Source organism: Pongo abelii, chromosome 6 (genome assembly GCF_028885655.2).
Source record: "Pongo abelii isolate AG06213 chromosome 6, NHGRI_mPonAbe1-v2.0_pri, whole genome shotgun sequence".
In the NCBI taxonomy this organism is placed as follows: domain Eukaryota; kingdom Metazoa; phylum Chordata; class Mammalia; order Primates; family Hominidae; genus Pongo; species Pongo abelii.
The window spans coordinates 70434979-70459786 of NC_071991.2; the positions used below are offsets into that span (position 1 = coordinate 70434979).

General features: G+C 35.4%; 1 protein-coding gene across 8 annotated transcripts in view; it reads left to right on the top strand.

Annotated features, from left to right (window-relative positions):
* The window catches only part of DGKB (diacylglycerol kinase beta), a 743750-nt gene that overhangs the window by 128972 nt on the left and 589970 nt on the right, over positions 1-24808 (top strand). For all 8 annotated transcript variants that reach the window (XM_024249734.3, XM_024249737.3, XM_024249742.3 and 5 more), the window contains exon 3: positions 22877-22953. In XM_024249734.3, coding sequence (XP_024105502.1) covers positions 22877-22953 — 77 coding nt within the window. The remainder of the gene's footprint in view (positions 1-22876; positions 22954-24808) is intronic.

The window sequence follows — 24808 nt, forward strand, 5'->3', positions numbered from 1 at the left end:
GTAGAACATAATGCTCAAAATGCTATGCAAACTAAAATACAGCATGGGTTGAGCTACTGATTGAATATAAGAATAAGAAAATGGAATTTACCTGATGCTTGGAACATTCTCCAAGTGGCATAGAATTAACCTAGCATCACAACTGCTCTCTCAGGGACCAGCCACACTATTTGGTTAAGAAATAAATAACACTATTATATGCCTATTGTTGTAAATGGTGCTAAGTGGTTTTGAAACTGTAGAATAAAAAAGTAGGCAAGATACGGAAATGTGTTTTTTAGGGTGGGCGAAGATGCTAAAGCAGAGAGACCAAAAATTCCGAGATTTAAAGAACAAAGACATTTATATCCTTCCTGCACAAAAGAGTCAGCTGGAGAATTTTCCAGATCTGTGGGTGGCTCTCCATCACAGGGTCATTTATAGACTCATGTTACTTTCATCATGTGCTTTAGGCTGGGTCTAGGTCCCGCTCATTTCCCAGCTGGCAAAAGCAGGGCAGAGAAAGCATGCAGAAGGCACATCACTATTTAAGTGTCCCAACGTAGAATCAGCATAGATCACTTCCATACTTTCCATGCCCCATTTCTACATCTTAACTGGCCATGCACCCAGCAACAAAATTAAATATAGAAGAAGAGGAATCTCCATGGAGGAATACAAATGTAAAAATAAAGGTATGGTTAAGAAAAGGTGGAAAAAGAGTGGTGAGAGAAAGAAAAAGCTAGGTCAAACCATTTTTTGCAGAGTTGGTAGAGAACAGACAATAGATACTCTGGAGTCGAAGAATTAACAAATAAAGTTCTTAGTAAAATATTTACAGTTATAAAGTGCCAATCAGAAGACTAAAACCAGAAATATAACCAGTAAAATTTTGAATCCCTCTGTGTATGTTGGATGTATATTTCTCACCTTTTATAGCAGGAAATAAATAGATATTGTGACAAGAAACAGATGGTTAAACAGAACAGAAGTGGATAAAATATTCAATTCTGGAATTTGTGGGAGCCTTTACTTTTTATTTTATACCTTTTGTTATTTTTGAATATTTTGATTATTTTGCTTAAACTAGCTGAATCTTAATTGATGGTTATAATCATATTCTTTTTTTTCTGTTGCCCAGGCTAGAATACAGTGGCACAATCTTGGCTCACTGAAGCCTCAAACTCCTGGTCTCAAGCCATCCTCAGCCTCAACCTCCTGCATAGTTGGGACTATAGGCATGTGCTACCAGACCCAGCTAATTTTTGTATTCTTTTATATATACCTGGTTTTACCAGGTTTCCCAGACTGGTCTTGAACTCCTGGGCTCAAGCAATTTGCCAGCCTTGGCCTCCCAAAGTTCTGGGATTACAGGCATGAACCCCACCCCTCTCCACCTGCTTTTACAATTAAAAATAGAATAATGTTAAAACAGGGCAACTATGTGTCTTAAATAAAGATGACAAACTTTTCATATTTTATTTATTTATTTTTGAGATGGAGTCTCACTCTGTCTCTCAGGCTGGAGAGCAGTGGCATGATCTTGGCTCACTGCAACCTCTCCCTCCCATGTTCAAGCAATTCTCCTGACTCAATCTCCTGAGTCGCTTGGACTACAGGCATGTGCCACCACGCCTAGCTAATTTTTGTATCTTTAGTAGAGGTGGGGTTTCACCATGTTGGCCAGGTTCGTCTTGAACTCCTAACCTCAGGCATTCTGCCCACCTCAGCCTCCCAAAATGCTGAGATTACAGGTGTGAGCCACATAATTTATTTTGATTAATTTAAGCAATTGGCATAAAAATAAAAAGAAATATTTTCTCTTTCTACTATGTAACTCATACTTAAAAGTCATAAAAATGTGCTAAAAACTACATTTAAAATACTTGGTTATCTATAAGAGTCAAGGTTACAAGTCAACTCCCTCTTCACCTCTCCCTTCTAACTGAATAAAACCAATCCTTTCTTAGTTTAGGCATATTTTTCTGTTAGTAAACTTTGCATGAGACCTCAATTAACTAGTTTATCTTTACCTTCTAGTTTCTCTTTACCTTCTAAAAAATCAAGCAACTGGAAGAATGATTCCATCTGCCAAGGGCTACAGAGTAATTAATACTGGAAAATCAATTATCATTTTATTTTTACAATCCTATGAAATGAAATCTGATTAATAAGCAGCCTAGCATGCTCATTTAAAAATAGATTAAAATGTGGAGCGTGTAGCACATAAAAATGACTGTTTTGCAAGTTACTTTATACACTAGGTTCTATGAAAAAAAACTAAGAAAACAGGTCGTGGATATTAGCTTAATGGACACTGCAATATAGCATACAGGGAATGTTTTAGAACTGGAAAGACCTTGAGATTGCTCAATCTGTCATCTTTATTTGCAGACAAAATAACAATAAGGTCCAAGGAAAGTATTTGCCCCACTTGCACAGGTCTTTTAACTCTGAATCCTGTTCTCTTTCTGCTTCAAAGCAATTTTCTTCTTCAGTCTTTTATCTTTAAGAACATGGTGTTCAGTAATCACTCTACTACAATGCAAGTAAGTTAGAAAATTTACTAATACTGATGTCTCCTTAATTAATTCATGGCAATATGAAATCTGAATTAATGTGACATTTTTACTTAAGCATGTGATTATTGTAGCTAGATTTAAATAGATTTGCTTCACATTAGAATTATTTCCAGATTCTATACACAATAGCCAACATTTCCCTCTAATACACTGCTATGAGAAATTAAATTAGTTCAAACTTGCTGAAGGGCAAATTAAGCAGGATATTAAAAAAGAAAAAAACGCCTTAAATTCTGTAAGCCTGTTGACCCATTCACACTACCTTTAGGAATTTATGGTGAGGTTCAGATGAAATATGTTCTAAATGTGTATGTATTAGTCTGTTGTCACACTGCTAATAAAGACATACCTGAGATTGTGTAATTTATAAAGGAAAGAGATTTAATGGACTCACAGTTCAGCCTGGCTAGGGAAGCCTCAGGAAACTTACAATCATGGCAGAAGGAGAAGCAAACACGCCCTTCTTCACATGGCAGCAGCAAGGAGAAGTGCAGAGCAAAGATGGAGAAAAGCCCCTTATTAAACCATCAGATCTTTTGAGAACTCACTATCATGAGAACAGCATGGAGGTAACTGCCACCATGATTCAGTTACCTCCCACCAGGTCCCTCCCATGACATGTGGGGATTATGGAAGCTACAATTCAAGATGAGATTTGGGTGGTGACATAGCCATGTCGTTCTGCCCCGGCTCTCCCAAATCTCATATCCTCACATTTCAAAACACAACCATGCTTTCCCAACAGTTCCCCAAAGTCTTAACTCATTCCAGCATTAACTCAAAAGTCCAAGTCCAAAGTCTCATCTGAGACAAGGCAAGTCCCTTTTGCTTATGAGCCTATAAAATCAAAAGCAAGTGAGTCACTTCCTAGATACAATGGGGGTACAGGCGTTGGGTAAAAACACCTCTTCTAAATAGGAGAAATTGGCCAAAACAAAGGCGCTACAGGGCCCATGCAAGTTTGTAGTCCAATAGGGTAGTCACTAAACCTCAAAATTCAAAAATGATCTCCTTTGACTCCATGTCTCACATCCAGGTCATACTAATGCAAGAGTTGGACTCACACAGCCTTGGGAATCTCCACCCCTGTTGCTTGCAGAATACAGCTTCCCTCCTGGCTGATTTCACAGCTGGCATTGAGTGTCTGTGGCTTTTCCAGGCACATGATGCAAGCTGTTGATGGACCTACCATTCTGAGGTCTGGAGGATGGTTGCATTCTTCTCACAGCTCCAATAGGTTGTGCCACAGTAGGGACTCTGTGCTGTATAAGAGCTCCAACCCCACTTTTCCCTTCTCCACTGCCCTAGCAGAGGTTCTCCATGAGGGCTCTGGCTCTGCAGCAGACTTCTGCCTGGACATCCAGGCATTTCCATACATTCTCTGAAATTCAGGCAGAGGTTTCCAAATCTCAATTCTTGACTTCTGTGTACCCACAGGACCAACACCACATGGAAGCTGCCAAGGCTTGGGGCTTGCACCCTCTGAAACCAAGTCCTAAGTCATACCTTGGCCCCTTTTAGCCATAGCTGGAGCAGCTGGAATGCAGGGCCCCAAGTCCCTAGGCTGCACACAGCAGGTGGACCCTGGGCCCAGTCCAGGAAACCATTTTTTCCTCCAAGGCCTCTGGGCCTGTGATGGTAGGGGCTGCCATGAATGTCTATGGCATGCCCTGGAGACATTTTCCCCATTGTCTTGGTGATTAACATTCAGCTCCTTGTTACTTATACAAATTTTTCAAACTTTTATTCTCTGCTTCCTCTTGAATGCTTTGCTGCTTAGAAGTTTCTTCCACCAGATACACTAAATCATTTCTCTCAAGTTCAAATTTCCACAGATCTCTACAGCAGGGGCAAAATGCTGCCAGTCTCTTTGGCTAGCAAGAGTAATCTTTACTCCAGTTCCCAACAGTTCCTCATCTTCATCTGAGACCACCTCAGCTTGGACTTCATTGTCCATATCACTATTAGCAATTTGGTAAAAGCCATTCCACAAGTCTCTAGAAAGTTCCAAACTTTTTTACATTCTTCTGACTTCTCTGAGCCCTCCAAATTCTTCCAACCTCTTCCTGTTACCCAGTTCCAAAGTCACTTCCACATTTTCGGATAGCTTTACAGCAGCACCCCACTCCTCCCACTACCAATTTACTGTTTTAGTCCATTCTCATACTACTAATAAAAACATACCTGAAAATGGGCAAATTATAAAGGAAAGAGGCTTAACTGACTCAAAATTCAGCAGGGCTGGGGAGGCCTCAGGAAACTTACAATCATGGCAGAAAAAGAATCAAACACATCCTTCTTCACATGGTGGCAGCAAGAAATGCAGAGCGAAGTTGGGGAGAAGCTCCTTATAAAATCACCAGGTCTCATGAGAACTCACTCACTATCACAAAAACAGCATGGAGGTAATCATCCCCATGATTCAATTATCTCCCACTAGGTCCCTCCCACAACATGTGGAGATTATGGGAATTATTAGGTTGATGCAAAAGTAATTGCAGTTTTGGCCTTCACTTTCAATGGCAAAAACCGCAATTACTTTTGCACCAACCTAATACAATTAAAGATGAGATTTGGGTGGGGACACAGCCAAACCATATCAATGTATGTATATCACATTTATTTTACTGTTAACATGAATACAAATTTAACAGTTATTTAAATGCTCAAAATAAGAGGCTAGTTGATAAATGAAATTGTAGTACAGCTATAAAGGAATTGTCATTCAAGCAATACTGTTGATAGTATGAATATATATATATAAACATGAAAATAAATTTAAATATATTAAATTAAAAAGTAGCTTCAAAATGCCATGTAATCCCTAATTCCATTTTAGTAATTTTGCATCCCAATTTTCTAAATATGTATTTATGCTCACAAATTCAAAATATTCTAGAAGGAAATCAATACAGTGATAATAGTAGTCATTTCCAGGTAGAGAAATCATGGAAGGTTATATATTCTTATATTTAAGTGCTTTTAGTTTTTATGAAATGGGCATTGTTAATTATACAATCATAAAACATGCAATGATCTTGCCTTTAAACATAAAAGCCACTTCAGCTTAACAGCAAAGCAACACATGCCACTTAATATGATGTCAATCTGGACAATACAGCCAAGGCATGCAAAGAAATCTGTGATGGAAAGAAGATTTAAGACAGGGAGGAAAGAAATTAGAGAATTCTAAAACAATAACAAATTGTTTTTTAAAAATTTCACAAATTGAGATAAATTTGCTGCCAATTTCACTTAGTTCACCATCTGTCTTTATTAACTTGGATTTCCTGAGAAAATCTAATAATTTGGAGAAGACTGTTGCATATGACTATATATATTCTAAGGCTGAAAAAAGCATAATTGATATTCAATTATGATCTAAGTTTTAAATAACATTTTCAAAGCACCAGTGGTTTAAGTCATCAATCAGATAACCTCATTCATAGCAACATTCAAGTAAAATCGTCAGTATGCTACAGCAAAATAATAGTGATAATAATATGTGAATAAGAGGACACCTAAGATTTTTGACATTTTCTATTTCATACAGCCTCTTTTTGGCTTTTCTGTAACTTCAGATTTCAAGTGGAACAAATATCCAATCAAGTTAGAATCTTCTTTATACTTCTGTAGTGCTTGGACAATGTGCCTTGCAAGGTAACAATCAAAGTTTATGTAATTTCTTGAAATACTCTTTATTTAGATGGCTTTTCTCCAAATCAACTGTAACTTTGGAAGAGATACTTTCCAAGTGTTTTCTCAGGCTCTTCCTATTAGAGAAACAACAATGCCTAAGACATTTCTCTATGGCTTGAAAATCTTTTCTGCCCAGTCATTCAGACAGATTTTTAACTTGTCCTTCCACTCTTCCCAAGCCTATGAGTGAGAATAAATAACACTAATGGAGTGTCAGGGCAAAACCAAACAAACAATCAAACAAAAACCCAAGGCAGCTGGCTGTCACAAATTCTAGTAATTTAAGTCCATTTGCAAAAGCCCCACCCTCAAGAAAATGAGCTTATTGTGTAGGAGCTTTCTTTCCCCCTTTGCAGAGAGACTACAAAACACTTAAAAGGCAACGTGGGTTCATGAAAATGTAACTGTTTAGCACTAACAATACAGGATGCAATGTAAAAGAATTTCCCACAAAATGCAGGCCAAGTATACATATATATTTTTATTTATGACCCATCTACATGTCCTGGTGATATCAGCTTTTGCCCACAGCAAAAGCCATCCCATTCTTCTTTCTGGAAATTTTTCTAAGGTAGAGGGTTTTGATCATGTGTTTTTGTGCCCCTCATTGTTGATTATATTACTATATATGTGAAGATAGAACCCCTTATTTAGAGCAGCTAACAAAGGGGACTACACTGTTCCAGTTTAGTTGGACTGTCCCATCTGCTTGGTTAACTTCCAATGCTATATTTTGCTTTTCTCACTCTTGTGGTCTCTTCATTACCTTTCTGTCATTCTTCATTTACTTTAAATTCACTGACTCTATACCTTCTAGTTCTACATAATAAGTGTAATGCATATATCTTTCATTATCTGAATCAAATACATTATTGTAAACATGTTAAACATTGATTTTTTTAATAGTAGGGGCCTGTGTGCTGTTATTTTTAGTAGGGAAAATAAGAATGCATTCTCAACCTATGAAAACACCCAACCAAATTTTCCCAAGTAATAATAAATACTGAAACATGTATATAAAACTCAACAAAGACTTTTTCATAATATAAAGCACTAAAGTATCAATTATTTAATCATTTAACACCTAATTATTTAGCACTTTATGTGCTTATTAGTACATATCCATGCAATGTACAATGATGCTGTCTTGTAAAGTATTAGAGACAAATTACATTTTTCTCCTAAGCAGAAGCTTGAAGAATAAATAATATGTTAAAAACACAAGGAATAGAATTAACTCTTAACAAAGCAACATAGGAGACAAGTCATGTTTTGTTTCTTTCGAAAATTAAAGCATTGAAGGTATCCCAATTGAGGTACAGTGGTGAAAAGAGAATGCTGGAAGATGTAGTCAGTGCTGCTGCTTGCTGAAGGGGAAGGATGAGCAGGAGGGAGCTGGTGAGGGGTGAGAAAGGCAGAAAGTAAATTCCTGAGTTCTGGCCATGTCCAAATACAAGGAGACAATGGATGATTTCCTCCTGGTTGTTTTGACTCTGGAAATGAATAGCTGTCCATTATCGACTATCAGCTGATGCCATAGACAGCAACAATGGGAGGATTAAAATTCACATTCCATATCTCCTTCCATTCACTTTCCTGGTGTCAGTGTAACAGGCGATAGGAAGAGTGTGTGAAGCATTCATGTCATAATCATATCCAATTGCTATATTATTTTATCTATATGATCTAAACTTTAAAGATTTTCATCAAATATGCATGCTCTCTCTTCTAATTCACAAGAATTAAGTTTAGTAATTCTTTTCTGTAATTGTATTTCATAAAAATTCTTCAACATTTTTACTATCCAATGTGGTAAGACAGTCCTCCACACCAGATTAACATATCTGCTTTGTGTAGTTCTCTTCAAAAAAATTTTGGAAGTTTAGCGACAAACTATAGAACCATTTCTTTTTTCATACTTTATTTATTGTTAGGCATGAGATTCTTTTCATAACCCAGTTAACCAATTTGAGTACCTACTTGCTGTCGATGAAAAGAGTCAAACTCTGTAAAATGTTTTAAGAGATTTATTCTGAGCCAAATGTGAATGACCATGGCTCTTGACACAGCCCTCAGGAGGTTCTGAGAACATGTGCCTAAGGTGGTTGGGGTACAGCTTGGTTTTATATATTTTTAGGGAGGCATGAGACATCAATCAAATACATTTAAGAAATACATTGGTTTGGTTCAGAAAGGCGGGACAGCTCAAAGCTGGGGGCTTCTAGGCTCTACGTAAATTTAAACATTTTCTGGTTGACAATTGGTTGAGTTTACCTGGAGAACTGGGATCAATGGAAAGGAATGTTCAGGTTAAGATAAAGAATTGTGGAGATCAAGTATTACTGTGCAGAGAAATCTCTCAGATATCAGACTTCAGGGAGACAGTAGGTTGTAAAATGTTTCTTATCAGACCTAAACAGGTGCCTGGCACTGAGTTGATTATCTCCTGGATCTGGAAAGAAAGGAAGGAAAACAAAGGGGGAAGGGGATTCTCTATGGAATGTGGATTTTTCCCACAAGAGACTTTGCAGGGCAATTTCAAGGTATGGCAAGGAAATATATTTTGGGGAAAATATATTTTGATTTTTTCCCTTGTTATGCCAGAGTCAGATTGGAAAGTAAGTCACAATATACAGGGTTAAATAAAACCCATCTGATGATGAGAATTTATGGTGTGTAGGGCATGATTCCCTAGACCCCATAGAAAAGAATTTGGGCAAGACAAAAAAATCAGAGCTTTGTCCTCATTGCTATCAAGACCATTTAATTAATCCTTCATCAAAGCAAAGTCATCTATATAAGCACCCCCTTTAGATACTGCATCACCAACATTGGGTAATATTGTTCCCAGACCAAAGTGAAGGTCAGGCTGCTTATTCTTGCCGCCCAAGAACGAGATGCAGACGAACTGAGAAAGAAGAGTTTATTTCTGTTACCAGGTACAGGGAGAATGCCGGGAAAATATCACCAGACCAACTCAAAATTAGAGTTTCCCAGAGCTTATATACCTTCTTAGCTATAGGTCTACATGTAAGTTTGTATTTATCTAAAGACATACGTGATTAACTTCTAATCTATAACTAAGGTCTGAGAGTCCTGAAGACCTTCCTCTGGAGCCTCAGTAAATTTACTTTACCCAGATGGGTCCAGATGCCAGGGGCGACTACCCTTATTTTGCTCATGCTAAATCAAGGAGATTTGGGGAGTTCATTTAGACCCCAATAAAACTTGTTAGTGGAGGTGTGAGGAGTTCATTCAGATACCCCAATAAAACCTGTTTAATTCTAAACAGATCCTGTGAAGAATTCCTTCATTATCTTGTTATGCTTCAAGGCCCAGGAATGGTCTAGGTAAAACTCTTGGTGGGCTTTTGTTACATTCCATCCTTTGTATAAGAGCACTGGCTCTATCTGCTTGTAATATTTAAATTAACGACTCAGTCAGTGCTGAAACAGTTGTCATGGAGGCCTGTCTGTTCAGCTGTTAGTGAAAACTGGCCTGCCACAACATGCCTTCAAGGTTGCCAATACCTCTTGGCTCTAATCATAACAGTGGTGCTAGGAGACATAAAGACCTCTTGGATATTGTCTCATAATCACCAATCCTAGAATGAAGTCCTGGGATGTTCTAGAATTCCCTAGAGATATCAAAGGAACTGTATTTGCAAAATATTCCTTCTTCAATTTTTCTTGGAATTTTGATGAATGATTACAGACAACTTCTCTCATGAGCTTTGACTATCTATTCTTCATTTAGGCATGACACTTTAGATTTGCTACAGTTCTGACAGGGAGGCATGCTCTCCCTGGACTGCTCCCAGGCAATGACCAAAGGCAGTTGTGATGGTAAATCCAGGACATTTCTTTATAACAGAGAATCCCAACAATGGATGATGTTTGCTAGAGAACCCCTCACTGGTCTAGTGGAGACATTCTCAGAGCTATACCACAGTATGAAGCCTTGCAACTGGATCCTTGAACTTCTTGTCCCCTCTCGCTACTGTTAGACCAGCGTCACAGTCTGAAGGTGCTCCTTGCCTACTCCTACTCCTCTTTATCCTTCACAGGTGTTTCTACCAGCTTGTTGCAACTTAAGGCTTCTCAGAGGCCCTAAATGAACATACCACATAACAATTTTACAAAATTCCGTTAGGATTTTAGGGCTATGCATCACAGAAGATTTGATTGAACATCACCTTTAAAGTTTTGCCTACTGAGTTCAATTAGTTTCCCGTTTAAAAGAGATATGTTCAAATCTTAACCCCCGGATACTGTTAAGGTAGCTTTATATTTGGGAAAAGTAATGTAAATTACTTTTGTATTTACATTTAATGTGATTTGTAAGTATAATCAAATTAAATATATCACGATGAGATTATCCTGGATTTCTGATAGTCTCTAAGCCTAAAGTAAAAGACAGAAAGGGAGAAGATCATGTGACGACAGGGCAGAGTTTGGAGGGATGAGTTTGCAAGCCAAAGGTTGCCAAGGATTTCCAGCAGCCACCAGAAACTAGAGGAGAGGCGTGAAACAAATTCTCCATGAGAGCCTGCAGAAAAAAACAACTCTGCTGACACCTTGATTTCAGACCTCTGGCCTCCAGAATTATGAAAAAGTAAATTTCTGCAGTTTTAAATCACCAGGTTTGTAGTAACTTTTTATAGCAGCCCTAGGAAACAAATAAACAGTGTTCACTTTCCTTTGGCAGATTTTATGTTTGATGTTCTTGACAGTTTTTTTTTTCATTACTAAATGAATTTATGAGATGGTGCTTGTTAAAAAAACAAAAATCCCAATATCAACATGACTGAGAATGTTCTTTGTAATATAAGCACATCGGTCAAAGGAATTCTGCAATTCACTTTGAAGACTGCTGCAGCCTTACACATTGGAACCGCTCATCTTTGATTTTCAGATAGTGCAATGTTGCATGGACTATAAATCTCTAAAACCATCTCAAACTGGCTTTGTAACTAAACTCCTTTACAAAATCTTTCTTTCTTTTTTCTTTCTTTCTTTCTTTCTTTCTTTCTTTCTTTCTTTCTTTCTTTCTTTCTTTCTTTCTTTCTTCCTTTCTTCTTTCTTTATCTTTAAAAATGTTTAAACAATGTAGGGGTAGCTTTGTTTTTACCAGATGAATGTCTGAAATACAGCTAAGATACATCATAAATCATCTCGCTTAAAATACCCTACACATTTAGCTAGTATTTGAACAGGTATTTTTTAATTTGATAGCAAATTATGACAAAGTTTATTATAACAAATGTTCCAATGTAAGAACATAGATTGTGAAAGGTGCCATTTTGTACAAATCAAGATTATAGATTTCCCTTCTAAATACTATTTCACAGGGATTTTCAGAACTAAGAAACAATATGCATACCTGCAGTATTTTGACTCCAGTCAGTTCTCCTCCCCTAAATTTTTAAAAAAATATAAAGATTGATTGTCACATTGTAGGCAATGTTCACAGCTTAATACAGTCAACATAAACTTTTAGAGAGCTTGATCAAATGATTATTTTTAGAGTAATGACTATAATTCTGAAGATATTCCTGAAATATAACACCAGTGGAGGTACTGATACCATTGGGGAATTTGACGTGCTAGAAAATTATCTCTTTCTGAACTGAAATATTTTCTTCGCCTTCCTCGTATTTTTCAGTTTACCTGGTGGTGGGATTAGAAATTGGCAAGTTCCTCAATGTAAACTTGCTGTTTAAAAGTGTGGTAGGGATTGAGAGGAGTGAAAATTAGAGAGGAATATTAGGAAGGGAATGTTTAGGAGATGTGGGGCTGCAAGTTCTAGTAAGTATCTGGAGATATGCACCATCAAAGAATCAGAGAATGCTGTAGCTGGAAGAGTCCTTAAGTATTGTTTCTTTGAAGTATTAGAAAGAGAAAATGAAGGTCTACTTTGTGAGAAGACTATCCTGTAGATCATCTAAGAGCCAAGATCTGGAAGCAAATTCTTCAACTACATTTAATTATGTGTCCAGTTAGTTATAGCCTCCTTCTCACATTAAAGCTTCATGCCTCCTGACATACCATAAAGATGAGTGGATGCATAAAGCCACAAGGTAAATATGACACATTCCTGAGTTTTGTTCTCAATGTAAGATTTGGGGACAATATTTTGGAGTTTTATGTTCTTTAAAATATGTATGTGAGCAAATAATATTCCTTAAAATGTATATGCTCACAGGATAAATAGACTTTGGTTTCTCCACATTGCCTAATATTGTGTTTGTTGGTAAGTGTACAGAGAGCTGAAACTTTTTATGTTCAGAAACTAATTGGAAACTTTAGTGATTTTGTATTGTCTTAAAACAGGATGTTATTAGTGTTGTGACTAGAGAATACAGAATTGTTGCCAGAATGTTTGGTTTCTGTAAGTGTTTTGCAACCCACATAAGAACTTAAAAAAATAAATAAAATGAAATTGTCATCTTCTGAACTAGCGTGGGTTTAAATATTTTTAATGTACACATTCAAAAATGTAACTCATACTTGCATTTCCTTAAACATTTTGATTTAAACACATAAAATGTCTGCATTTAATTCTATTGCCCGCAAAAGTGAATTTTCCAACACAAAAAAATATACAATTTATATTTTACATATAACTTTAAGACATATTATATTGTATTCAAGTTGTTGGTTAAAGAGAGGAAGTTAAAAGCATCTAGTGAAAATGTAAAAGAAAATTAAGAAAATTGTGAATAATCTGAAATTAAGGTTATAGAAAAATGAAATCCCCAGAGCTTAGCTTAAGCCTGATGGCACAGATGATGATGATAAGGGCTGACTGTCAATGAATATATACTATGCACCAGCTACTAATCCCAGCCTAAGGACAAAGAAAACATTATTATTATATCCACTTACCAATAGCAATGATGTCACCACAAATAGTGAATGTTAGTTAAGCAGCATTTGTCAATCTGCCTTCCTACTTAGGTAAACTGTCCATGCCTCCACTCTAAGCCAGACCTTCTGCTGTGAAGAAGATTGCATTCTCTCTTACCCACTAAAGGACAACTTTCTAGTGGGTGTTTAAAAATTTTTTTTAATTTTTTATTTTTTTCACTCTTGACTGAATAACTTCTATTGGCATGCTATTTTTTTCTCTTTTTTTTTAAAAAAAATATCTTGCCTTCACTTCTTGCAGTCTAGCTACTGCCCAAATTCTTTCCTTCTATGGCAAAAAAATGTTTTTGAATGAGTTGCCTATATTTGCTGCCTCCCATTCCTCTCATCATATTTTCTCTTAAACTCACTCTGGGTTTTTTTTTTTCCCCAGCTACTGAATTGAAACAGCCCTTGAAAGGGACACAAATGATTTCCTTCTGGCTAAACTCAAAAGTCTTGCTAAATCTGCTCCTTATTTAACTTGATATTACATGACACTTTGCTTTTAGGATACATTATTTTTCCTGGTATTCTTGCTATTTCACTAGGCATTCATTCTTAGTTTCCTAGCAGATTGCTTCTCTTTTCCAGGTACTTGAACTGCAGAGTGCTCCAAAGCTCAGTCCTTGCTATCTTATCTATCTACAATCACTATACATGTGATGTCATTCAGTTAAATACTGTTTATATAGAAATTATACTCAAATTTCATTCTTCAGCCCAGGCTTCTCTGTTGGGTTCCACACTCATAAATAATTGCTTTCCTAATGGCTACACTTGGACATCTAATAGATTTATCAAATATAAAATGCCTAAAACTAAAATTGAAGACTCCCCATTCCAAACATGCTTCATCTGCAGTGTTCCTCATTTTAGTTATTGGCAAGTTTATCTCTCCAATTGCTCAAATCTACAGCTTTGGGACTCTTGACACATTACTTTCACAACCCATATCCAATCAATAAGGAAATTCTTTTGGCTCTACTTTCAAAATAATTCACCTTTCCTACTCCACCACTAACACTTTCATGCAATCACATCTCTATACTGCATTGATATAAGAATGTGTTAGTAATGTATTATGTTTGTAATCTATCTTCTTGCACTAGAATACAAACTATAAGATTAGGCATATTTTCTGTTTTGTTCAATGATATATTCCAATAGTTAGAACAGTACTTGTTCTAAACTCAATAGGTGGCTTGAGTATATTTGAAAGAATGATTAAGAAGTCATAGCTGCAGGCTTTTATTTCTGTTCTTTATCTCCAGATTTGTCTTTAAAGACCTATTTACTGTTTCTAAAGCACAAAAAAATCACATATAGATTGATTCATTAATTATTGCTTATCAGAGCTGAATGTTAGCATTCTTTCCCAACTCCACATTAATGATGTCATGTGGGAGGCTTGAAATTGTCATGGTGGAAATATTTACAAGACAGCAATTGGCAAACACTACAGTAAGCACCCTTCACATCCTGAACAGTTGTTAAACATTTACCAGCACACTATTGGTCCTCACCAGTCAATTCTGTCCCTAATAATATCTCTTAATTAGCAATTATGTTTTCAATAGAAGTTTTTAGTTATAGTATAGATGAGTGGCTCGAAGGCAAGTATACTCTTTTTCTTAATGTATTTTCTACACAATAAAATATGTATAAAGGTGGAAATTATTTCACAGGTTCCTAGTGTCTGGATAGGGTTGCTGGCTAAATTAGCAGATATTTGTCTATCAAAAAAAATCACTCTTACAAACATTTTGTGCAAGGCATTGGATTAGATTCATACATCAAAACATTAGATGTAGATAGATGAAGGAGTAAAAATTACCAGCAAATACAAGGAAGAGTTAATAAAAACTGATGTTTAAGAGGATTAACAATGATAGTAAATATGAAAAGGAGAAAGGAAATTGTCTTCATATTCTCAAATCTGTAGTCATTTTGGAATTAACTAGTTTTTGTTTTTGGTAAGTAGAAATACTTATTGCTATATGTATAACAGTTTGCTCAAAGATATTATGCCCATTATCTTTTTAAGCTAACAATGATCCCAAGAGCTTAGCAGGAACAGGTAGAGAGTGACTTGCACTCAGAGCAGCTTAAAGGATTTTCCCAGAATCCTGTGGTGAGCCTGGAGCAAAGACCTGAACAGAGGGTTTGGTTTTTGTACAGCTTTTCCCAGTGTAGCAGTATCATCAGAATATTATTTTTAGGATTTTAAAAAATCCAAGTGTATAGATTTCAAATAGCATATAAACTGCTACAATATGGCTGTTATTATTTTTAACAATAGTTCCATATTTCTTTTTCAATCTTTGTACTTTTATGAAAATTCTCACACAAGTAGATAAAAACTTCTGTTTAGTAGTGACTAGTTCTCTAAATCTCTTATTCTATAGTCCTGTAGGTATTTATTTTCTGCTGCTGGCTCTAAGTAGAACTTCTTTCATATCATTTGGGGAATTTCATTTAATGACAATATTATTTTCTGGATCTCTCTGCTGGATTCCAAAATGCTATTTTTGCTATTGTGACCTAAGGTGAGAGTAAACAAATCTTTAAATAAAATGTTCTCATGAGGTTTTTTTTTTCTTCCCTAAAAGAAGTTCCCCGTGTAGCAATCAGACAAAATATATATTCATACATAGGAAAATTTAGCAGGATAAAAATTGCTGATTAACTCTCACTTTCTTTATGCATGTATTTAAGGATCAGAGCAGTGATTAATTCCATCTCAGCTGCATATAAGACTCAACTGAGAGGCTTTTTTAAAGGTCCTCATGACTAGCCAGTCATGGAGATGTAGGCTAATTAAATCTGCCTCACTGTGTTTTGAGCGCAAACATCAGTGTATATTAAAAGCTCCCCGGATGATCCTGATATGGATCCAGGTTTGAGTATTACTGGGTTAGATGAAGATAAAGCACTATTTCACTACTTTTAAGTACTATATAGCTAAGGGAAACTTTATGAAATATAACATTGGACTGAATGCTACTATGTTGTCTGCACAACAATTAATACAATTTAACTATACAATTATACAATTGAATTATATAGATCAATTATAACTTTAAATTTAACATTGACATAATTGATAAAGATTTTTCTAATTTAAATACTTAGCTTTAATGTGTCTGCACATTAATGCTAGCTAAGTATTTAAATTAGAAAAATCTTCTCTTTAAACAGTTGAAGTTGCAGAGCCCTCTCTACTACAGGGTTAATATAGTTCCTGAAAAAATGCTTTTTTGCTGAGCACAGGAAAGGTCTTCTAGACCATGAATATCTTTTGTGATAAGAGGAAAAAGCTATGTGGGGAGGCTTAGATTTTAAAGGAAACTTTTGAAAGCACTGAATTGAGAGACCCGAAAGATGACTTTTCCATGGTCCCATTGAGCCTCTCTCACTTTGTAAAAACTATCATATTGGCCTGGAAAACCAATATCTTTACTGAACGTGGGAAACATGGCACTATTTTGGTTAAAAACAAAAACACCAGATAATGAACTTACAGTCAGTCCACTAAAAACACATTATTTACAAAAATGACAAATGCATTTTGTAAGTTGGGTCTTGGCTTTAACAGTAGAATATATGATAGTCTTCTCACAGCAGCTATGACTACTATTTAGGTGGCAAAATTATTGGCCTTGACTTTTAAAATACATTTACTGTACAGGAGTTTGAATCACTACTGTACATTCTTTTGGCTGTGTGATTTTAGCTGTTGTAATAACGAGGTTTCTAAGCCAAATTATAAACTTGTATTTGTTCTTTTTCCAAAGTGACGAGAATGGGTTTGGGTCATATACAATAGCTTGAATCATTATGTCAAACTTTTTAGCTGTGTGATCCTAAGCAGGTAATAATTTCCTTAACTTTGATTTTTTCATGTGTTAAGTGGAGTGAATATTTGTTAACATTATTGTGAATTTTAAATGAGATAATAGAACACTTTGCAAACTCTAAAATGCTCATGCACTCAAGCTATAATTAATAGTGTTACTAGTGCCCAATGCACAAATCAGATGTAGATTCTAAGAGAGTTATTATGGGGTTTTCCATGGAGGATGAGTTACGACCTACTGTGTTTGAGGAGGTCCTGAGAGATTTTGTGGATAAGTTGACAGATAAACCATGCCATACATTATGTTGAACTTCACTTGACATTGGAGGGATTCCTGAGGAAAAAAAAAAATAATCAGCAAAAGAAGAGCTCTAAAATCATGGGATGATGGGATGCCTTCAGAATTGGATGAATGGATATTGAATAGTAAATATGGAAGATACAGAAAATAACTGTTGGAAGACAGATTTGGATCATATTTTGACACACCTATGGTGCCAAGAGGAGGAGTTTGTGCTTCAATCCAAAGGCAACAGGAAACTGTTGAAGGGTGATGATTTGTTTAAAGTCACATTTAGGATGAAACAAAGGAAGAAGGATTTATTGGGCACCAGACACTTTGCTAGACACAGTATTGCCAGATCCCTATCATTATTCTAATTTTAAATATTAGAAAACTGAACCATAGAGAGGTTAAAAATATGCCCAGGGACATTCAGCCAAGAATTCCGGAGCCAAGATTCAAATCTAAATCTAGCTGGCTTTAAATCTCTCCATTACTTCATGGGGCCTTTGAGATTAATCTGACAAGTATGTGTTGAATTTTTTGGAATAAAGAGACAAAGAGGCAGGAAAATCACAAAGGAGGCTCACTCAAGATGTAACAGACGCCTAAAGAGATGTGAGAGGAACTAAAAGTGTTTCATTTTTCATGTAGTACTTTTTAGGATCCATTTGCATTTTCTAAACATTACCAAATGCTGTTAGTCATTTATTTATTTTCAATTCAGACTAATGTAAAGGGGCTTTAATTTTTCTTGAAAATCGTGTAAAAATTCTGAACATTGTAAAGTAAATAAAAATTTAATGTTGATCCCTAAAATGTAGCTCATTTAACTCTCATGGCATTGTTTATTACATGACTCAGCCAAAATGAGAAGATTCACAGGGTGTGTGCATTTTGGGGGGCCCCTGGAATTACTCAAGTACCAGAGCAGGTGATAGAAAGGTAAAGTATAGGAGAAAGTCAACTCATCTCTCCATAAACATTTTCTTTGTTCTTTCCCAGCGCATTCCAAGAATGTTTGCTTAATAAAACACCTCCCACTTTCATGCTCAGTACCATTTTCAGCTCTAAGGTGATTCTGACAGTGATGAAAAATACAGCCCATTGTCTCAGCTGTAGTTATTGGTATAGTATTAAATTACTTGCTGGGAAAATGGATATGTTAGTCAAAGGGCAGTAATTTGTATTCACTGTTGTTTTCCAAGTATCCTGCCCTGCTAGTCAAGCCAAGCATAGGAACCTCTGAAATTAGCCCCATGTTTCAGAATTTCCCCAAGTCATACCCCTCCTTTGCTTTCCAGGAGACCCAATCTTTTGTGCTGCCCATCTGTCCAGCTCCCTTATCCCAAGAACTAAACCTGCTGTTTTCAACCTGGCTGCTCAGCACTGGGCTGCCTAGCACTTCACTGGCCAATCTTCCAGGTTCTTTCTCCCATTACAGACATGTATTTACTAAACTGATCTCCAAGCTCACAGCTGCCTGCCTGGCTGGCTGCTTGCCTGGATTTCTCAGCATTGCTCAGCCTAGTATCTGTCACTGTGCTCTTTCCTGAAGCTCTATTATTAGCTGAATTATGACTGAGGCCACGTCCTACTATCTGTTCATCCAGGTATAACTTCCTCTGTTTATTTTGTCCTAGAAGGCAGGTCAGGCCTAGTTATAGATCCTTTCCCCTCTCCACTGCCCCAATGTAGTTTTGGACAGAATGTAACTCAGAGTTGGCACAATAAAAAAAGATAGGAATGTTTATGGTGATAGGCCATAGGAAGAAATTTGGACAAGCAGTTAAGTTACAAATAAGATAAATGTGTGTTCCCCCCAAAAGAAGGTAAAACATAGCAGTAGGATTTTCACAACCTAGTGCAATTTGGGTGTCCAAGAAGACATGTAGATAATTCATGTAAAAACAATGCTGTTGAAAGGTTATGGATATCCTGAACTCTCTGGTGTTCCATACGCAAATCCTCATCTTTAGAAGATTGACCGGTCAAGTCAGGGCCTCAGCCTTAGAGAAACTGGGCCCAAGAAATGTTATTGAGACAGGAATATAAGAACAAGATAATGCTCCAGTTTCCAAACTAGATTGTGAAGTGGAGATCAGGTCATAGTTAAACTTCAGATATTAAGATATTAGAACTGGAACTTGAGAATTGGAGAGGCAGTGAGTTGAATTGATAGTGATTCATCTGAATATCAACTAGAGCACCTTAAGTTGTCTCAGACCAAGTCATTATTGAGCCCTAGTTCACGGAAAGGGCAGTCATATATCTAGAAGTTTTTGGCTGTTAATTTAGCTCATGATTTCTCTACTAAGAATATTCAGTATAAACTATGACCAGTACACTAGTAAAATATTGTAGGAATAATTTTATGAGCTTTCCCCTTCTCTGAGTCATTTACAAATAATTACTGAATGTGTTTTTTACTCTCATAGAAACCTGAAACGAAAAGGCCATCTAATCAGTGTCTCTAAAGTTGTGTGGCAGGCCTATGTGGGAGAAACCAAAATTGTTTTCTCTACCTTCCATTTTATCATTGGCCTAAGATATGGTTAAAATAAACATAGTCTCTTGAGATGTGATATTCCAGAATGTATGCATCTGTATGTGTGTGTGTCTCTGTGGGTCTGCACAGTATGGGTTGCATCTACGATTATGGATAAAAAGAAGTAAAAGCAGTTCTGCTAACTTAGAATAGTGCCTTCTTATCCACAAAGAAGGATTTGAGAATAAGGGGTCAGCTTCATGTCTCTTTTTAATATACGGTTTGGTCTCTCTCTGCAGTGTAAGTTTCTAACAAAGTATATATAGAAGCAATTATTGTACTTTATTGCCATTTAGGAATAGCTCTGATTAATTTAATCTCAATATTTATTGCAATTCTATTGTTTCAACTTTGTGATAAAGTTGAAAGATGTGCAAAAATGAAAACACACATTTTCTGCCCTAGAACAACCTCCAATCTAGCAAGGGACATGACATAAAAAATTAACTCTGATCACAACATGGAAAATGCCAGCAAATTATATACCAAAAAAGAAATACATAGGAAGCTGTATAGGCATCAAGCAAATATGCGTGAGCACGCACGTGTGCACACGCACACACACACGCACACACACACACACTCCCCAGAGGATGTCTACAACAAAAAGACAAACCGTCCAATTAAAAAATGGTCAAAGAACTTGAATAGACATTTTGCCAAAGAATATACAAATGACCAATATGCATATAAAAAGATGCTCAACATTATTAGTCATTAGTGAATGACTAATCAGATGTGACTCAAATCATTTCACATCCACTAGGATGGCTATAATGAAAAAATGGTTAGAAAATAACAAGTGTTGGCAAGGATATGGAGAGACCGGAACCCTTATACCTTACTGGTGGGAATGTAAAATGGTATAGTTGTTGTGAAAATCAATTTGGCAGTTCCTCAAAACATTAAACATAGAGTTACTGTATGATCTGGCAATTTTACTGTCAGGTATGTAGCCAAGAGAATTGAAATATATGTTTATACAAAAACTTGTACACTTGAATGTTCATAGCAGCATTCTTAACAGCCGAAACCTGGAAACAAGTCGAATGTACATCAGCTGATAAATAGATTTTTTAAATGGAGTATATTCATTATAATAGAATATTATTCAGCTATAAAAAGGAGTGAAGTACTGATATATGTTATGACATGGAAAAACCTTGAAAACACTAAGCTAAGTGAAACAAGCCAGACACAAAGGAAACATATATATGATCCAAGTTACATGAAATATCCGGAATAGGCAAATCCATAGACACAGAAAATAGATTAATGATAGCCAGAGGTTAGAGGGGAGAAAATACAGGGAGTGACTGTTTAATGGGTATAAGGTTTCTTTACAGGGTGATGAAAATATTATTGGATTAATTAGTGGTAATAATTGCACAACATCATGAATATGCTAAAAATTACTGAATTGTACACTTTGAAATTGTTAATGTAGTCAATTTTATGTGACACGAATTTTATCTCACTTAAAAGTACTGTTTCACAGGCTGAGCATGGTGGCTCATGCCTGTAATCCCAGTTCTTTGGGTAGCTGAGGCGAGTGGATCACCTGAGGTCAGGGGTTCGAGACCAGCCTGGACAACGTGGTGAAACCCTGTCTCTACTAAAATTATAAAAATTAGCCAGGCATGGTGGTGGGCCCCTGTAATCCCAGCTACTTGGGAGGCTGAGGCAGGAGAATCGGTTGAACCCAGGAGATGGAGGTTGCAGTGAGCCAAGACTGTGCCATTGCACTCCAGCCTGGGCAACAACAGCGAAATTCTATCTATCTATCTGTCTATCTGTCTGTCTGTCTGTCTGTCTGTCTATCTATCTATCTATCTATCTATCTATCTATCTATCTATCTATCTATTTATTGTTTCACACACATACACAAACCCACAGAATTTACAATATAAAGAAAGGAAATGGTACATTCCAAGTAAAAGTATAATTCAAAAATATAGGCATTATGTATTCAATGGGCATATATGAGAGAGTTTTCTAGCAGGATGTTTCAAAAGCTAATTTGTGAATTAGTTTTCTGGAACTGGGAAATATTTTGTGGTAGTCCAAGTATCACTGACTCTTAGGGAAGGTCCACAAGAATTATATTCAAATGGTAGCCAATAATTTTCCACGCTCTGTTCCATAAAAGAAAACTGGAAAATCCACGTATTTCCTACATTTTAATTTTGAGGATTTTTCATTATTATTCAAACTTGATTAAATGTTTAGATGACTTACCCATATTTGTTAGGTATTATTTCCTTCTAACTTAAAAATGCATTATAATTCTGAGATTTCTAAGTCAAAAATTATATTTCAATAAGTATAATGAGCATATTTTAGTAGACCAAATGAATATATCCATATCATATTAATGTACTTTAATTGTAATACTGATGATAATTCTTTTATGACATTATTTTATTAACTTAAAATTTCTTGTCACCAACTAATGAGATGAAAGGTTTAAAAATAATAGTACTTTTGAAGAAAATAATTTATAATTCTTTTGGTAATATGTCTAAGCTTTGTTTCTTCATTGAATAGGGTAAGCTTTAATTTATACATAACAAAACTAAAATGTTATTCAATGCATATATAAGGTAAAATATGTGACACAGCTAAATTAAAGCTTACTTACTAAAGCTTTAATTACTAAAGTAGGCTTTAGTTTAGTTGTGCTATGTATACAGAGAAAAGTCTTAAAAATATCTACAAGATACTAAAATCTATAGCTTCCCTCTAAATGGATTCACCATTGAGGCTTAGCTACCCATTTTATTTTTCTTATCCAGCAGTATTGTTTTTATTTAACGCAGTAATCTTTTTGTTTCTTTGCAATTTCTTTTCCAATTAAATAGCCTTTCAAAAATGGCAAGAGACATTTTATATGTTGGTTTTTAAATTTAGTTTCTGCTGATGCTTATTTACATTTTAAGTGGTCTCTTTTTCTGGACTGGGCTATACAACCACAGTATGTGCATATAAACAATTTTTGTGTTTTCTGTTTTTTGTAGATTCTACAAAGAAATTAAAGGATGTTCTTGAAGAATTCCATGGTAATGGTGTGCTTGCAAAGTATAATCCTGAAGGGGTAAAACTTCTTTTTCTTTATATCAGTTTCATATATATATGCTTGGAAAAGGGTATTTCTTAATAAAAAATTCTTGGAAAAATGTATGTGTGTGTGTGTATGTATATGTACACATATACATTATATATCTATGATACAGATGTATGTATATGTGTATGTGTGTGTATACATATATATGCACACGATAAACCATTTACCATGTGTCATAACATAAACTAAATGAAGTTCATAATGCAATGCTATTCTAGAAGATATACTAAATGTTGCACATTTTTTCATTCAAATTACTCTTCTATATTGTATGCTTGAAAGAATATGAATCATTTAAGTGTAGTGTTGGTTCGTTTCCTAGAAGTCAGGAAACAGCATTGGATAAAATAGAGAAGGAGTACGCTTGGCTCTCAGTCTATGACCCACAAATTTCAATCCAAAATGGATATTGGTGTAGAGGTAGGGAGTTACCCCTTTCAGGCAGTTATTTCCTTGACCAAAGAAGGATTTTGTGTTGCTTATACCTGGTCTGTCACCTTAAGGAGCCAACTTGTACAAAAACGGAGGAATTTTTTTAATCTTCTCTTTTACCTTTCACAAGTAAGCTTAAGATTTCTTTAAGATTTTCTTACGAAAACTTTGCATGTCTTGTCAATTGCTTTTGAACACCATGCTGGAATGAATGCCCTTTCCTTCCTAATTGTTTGTTAAATAATCTATTTAATATTAGTTGAGAGATGTTACATTTTAAATGTTCGATCATCATTACTGTTAGTTCATTTGCAGCTTCAGAAGGCAACATTTATGTTGCTTCAAACTTCTCTTTGCAAAAGACCCTTTTGTTGGGATGTATTAACTAGATAGATTTGTTTGCTCACTAAAATGTTACTTATTTTTTGCTATTATTGTTTTGTTTTTGTATGTTTGCAAGAACACACTTCTTAGTTATCTTTCAATATTGTACTTCCCTGGGATTTCTAGAACTTAATTTTAGTTATCATAACCCTCAAGATATTCAAATTGTTTTGAAATTTCCTATCAGTATTTCTCATAGTTAGCTATTTTTCATGTCATATTTTCTTATTCTCTCTACATTCTGGTACATCACTGTAACTTGTAAAACTCTTTATCCTGGAATTTATTTTCTTCTTAAAAAATAAAATTAATATTTGGTACCTATAAATGATGGAGAAAATAAAGGCTATTTAAAGCCGTTCCCATTTTTCTGTATTAGAAAAAAAATAGATGTTTGACCTACATTTCCCTTGTATTTTTCTAGATGCCGTAGAGGAGGAGGAAAACAAAATTTAGCAGCTAAGCTTACAAAACTGAGAATCTCAAAGCCTAAGAAAGCAGAGTGGGAAAAGTAAAGATGAATTATAGCACTGAATTGCTATAAGACACAAAAATTGTCATTAATATTTATATTCACAACAATGTTTGAAAACTTACATGCTTATCTGATCTATATACAGAGATAAAACCTGTTTTTCTCCATAATGATAGCTGCTGGCTACAAACTCAGTTAAGTGATCTTGTTTGCAAAGCAGCCTTTTTGCTTCAATTATTTTTTATTTATAGGACTCCCAAGACTTAGTCTTACTGTAATTATACATTTCATGAGAATTATCAGTCACCATATGCTACATTTATTAAGGTAGTTATTAGATTCATTATTAGACACACATATCACCCTTTTCAACAACGTAATACGTTTCATAAATATACAGATCTATTGTTGAAACGTGTTATTAAAATAATGAACAGTTGAAAAACAAAAAGTTAGATCTCATTACAATCCAAGAACAATTCTAAATTAAGAGCAAAACCACTCTCTGATCTTAATTAATTTTCATAAAATTTT